At 48.2% G+C, this 2252-nt stretch overlaps 2 protein-coding genes across 2 annotated transcripts in view; one reads left to right on the top strand and one right to left on the bottom strand.

Annotated features, from left to right (window-relative positions):
- The window catches only part of Pmar_PMAR020661 (pre-mRNA-splicing factor SLT11, putative), a gene marked incomplete at both ends in the record, with an annotated part of 1186 nt that extends 130 nt beyond the window's left edge, over positions 1-1056 (bottom strand). Inside the window, 7 exons of the mRNA XM_002775635.1 lie at positions 1-36; positions 99-161; positions 213-304; positions 355-489; positions 544-649; positions 804-909; positions 966-1056. The exon at positions 1-36 is cut by the window's left edge and continues 4 nt beyond it. Of these exons, the coding sequence (XP_002775681.1) occupies positions 1-36; positions 99-161; positions 213-304; positions 355-489; positions 544-649; positions 804-909; positions 966-1056 (629 nt within the window). The remainder of the gene's footprint in view (positions 37-98; positions 162-212; positions 305-354; positions 490-543; positions 650-803; positions 910-965) is intronic.
- Positions 1057-1382: 326 nt separating this feature from the next.
- Pmar_PMAR020660 (conserved hypothetical protein) overlaps positions 1383-2252 on the top strand; it is a gene marked incomplete at both ends in the record, with an annotated part of 1309 nt that continues 439 nt past the window's right edge. Inside the window, 6 exons of the mRNA XM_002775634.1 lie at positions 1383-1461; positions 1514-1622; positions 1667-1729; positions 1777-1975; positions 2017-2113; positions 2160-2248. Coding sequence (XP_002775680.1) covers positions 1383-1461; positions 1514-1622; positions 1667-1729; positions 1777-1975; positions 2017-2113; positions 2160-2248 — 636 coding nt within the window. The remainder of the gene's footprint in view (positions 1462-1513; positions 1623-1666; positions 1730-1776; positions 1976-2016; positions 2114-2159; positions 2249-2252) is intronic.

Raw genomic sequence — 2252 nt, 5'->3', positions numbered from 1 at the left:
ATCTTCTTAGCCACGGGATCATCAGTGCCGTGATATCTGAGAAGTAATATTCAATCGCACACACCAAATCTTGAGAGAACATTCCTCCCTGTTCTGACCTGTCCCGTATATTCTGATCGTTTAGATCATTTCCCTCAGGCTTAGGCATCTCATGACGATACCTAAGAGACAGTGATAACGATGGGCCTCCAGATGGGCAGCAATGGTCCTACGGGCATTCATCCCCGCGATTGCATGTGCCTTTAACAAAGAAGGAGCATATCCTAGCCTGGTTCCGTTCGTAGTACGGTGCGGTCCGGGCCAACTGAAATGAGCAGCTTGAGATGACTACCGAAGCTGAGGAGGCAAGAGTACCTTCTGCAGCATAGGATGATGCTTTAGCTTGCCATAGGTCAATGCTGGATTGGCGTTTTGAGAATTGTTGAGGGCCTGGTAGTCCCGACCAACAGTCGACTCGGGTAGACTTAACTTCTCAGCCTCTGACAGGAACTGACAAAAAACTATGGTCAAACTCCTGGATGACCGACGACAAGCCGAGCTTACCTTATCTCGAACCTGCACTGGGAGCCCGAAGTCCAGGTCGAAGATGCAAACTTGGCAGACGTTTTTCATCCTAGCACAGTTCTGGCAAAGTACGGTCTGCTTGTACCTGCATGCTGGTCATCAGCATCATCATCATCGTATTCACTTCTACTTCGTTTTACTACTACTACTACTACTACTACTACTACTACTACTACTACTACTACTACTACTACTACTACTACTACTACTACTATTATTATTATTACTACTATTATTACCTCCCCTTGGAGCCAGCTTTCCATCGGAACATAGTATAGGGCCTCTCACATATCTTACATTCATCACCCATGGGTTCCTTCTGCATTCTAACATATGGGTTGTCACCTGAGGTAGCAGTCGACTACTACTACTACAATGTACAGTGTAGGAGGGTGTAGTACCAAGACAGGTCTCACAGACGATGGGGAAGGTGGCCTCCTCTGCCCCTATATGGTTAACACCCGATACTATCTGCTCTCCACGCTCACCCATAGCAGCTGGGAAGGATTGCCGGAGGAGACGGCACGTGGAGGAGAAATTGCGTCACGCGCCACGAAATTCAAGGTGGCAGTCATCCTCAGACCACTGCCAGTGTTGGAATATATGTTGGCTTTACTCAGCTGAGCTTAGGGGTTTCCTCACTTATTAGAGGAGTTTATATCCGAATTCGAGTAGAAGTATACAGAGACCAATAAGAAATTCCCAGAATTTCTTACGAAAATTTTCACCACCAACACATGTGCTTATTTTCCAATTGTGAACTCTTGTGGAGGATAAGTCAAGTCTATAATCCCAAAGTATTCCCCCCGACTGTTTTAATGGACCGAGGACTCCTTAATCGGGCCACTGCAGCAGATGCCCAGCCAACACCAGGCTACATGTACCTCGAAATCGCCAGTAACATACCGCACCATCTCCACCTTAATCGCATATAACTCGCTTCATTCAGAGATGACATATGCACCCAATGGATCGCATCAGCTGGAGGACTACCTATGTAATAAGATAACCTCCAAAGACGATGCCAACGTCAAGTTCAAGTGTTTGAGGATAATTCGGTAGTGATGGTCTTGTGACCATGTGGGAGGTAGTAGTGGGTTAGGAATATCCTGGACCCCGATGCACAAGTGCAGGCCAGTATGGACTTCAGGAAGAGGATACAACGGTGAGGGACAGGATTTGGCGGAGTTACGGTATTGAGAATATCCTCAGACGAGCAGATGTGGTGAAGTCATGTCGGATGTACCGAGGGCCTGTCGACCCACTGAGAGGTGATGCTCCGAGTAAAGCAGTTCGAGAAGAGGCCGAGGCAGCGTTGAAGATGATATTCAATGAGGCCGCCGCCTCTGTCGGCTCACAGGAGTCTCGGCAAGCTACTGTTCCCTATTCTGGTCTGCATGACAGGATTAAGGTAGTACGGTGTGGTATAGGTACTATAATCACTGTTAGTAGGGGTTTGGCTCTACTACAGAGGGCGGCCCACCTCCTCCGAATGCATGGGGAGGAGCACCACCACCTCCGCAGCAGCAACAGCCAATACCGTACCCAGGTGAAGATAAGTGATTTCGTTAGATACGGCAGTGTGTTTGGAACAGGTGGTGTGTATCCTGGCCCACCAGTGAGTACCGGTCGCATGCAGGGTTTTGGTAATCCCGAATTCAACGATTACAATAATACTCAACCGGTAG

Source organism: Perkinsus marinus (genome assembly GCF_000006405.1).
Source record: "Perkinsus marinus ATCC 50983 genomic scaffold scf_1104296955874, whole genome shotgun sequence".
In the NCBI taxonomy this organism is placed as follows: domain Eukaryota; phylum Perkinsozoa; order Perkinsida; family Perkinsidae; genus Perkinsus; species Perkinsus marinus.
The sequence above is the reverse complement of the archived record's forward strand: the minus strand, read 5'-3'. Positions and strand labels throughout refer to the sequence as shown.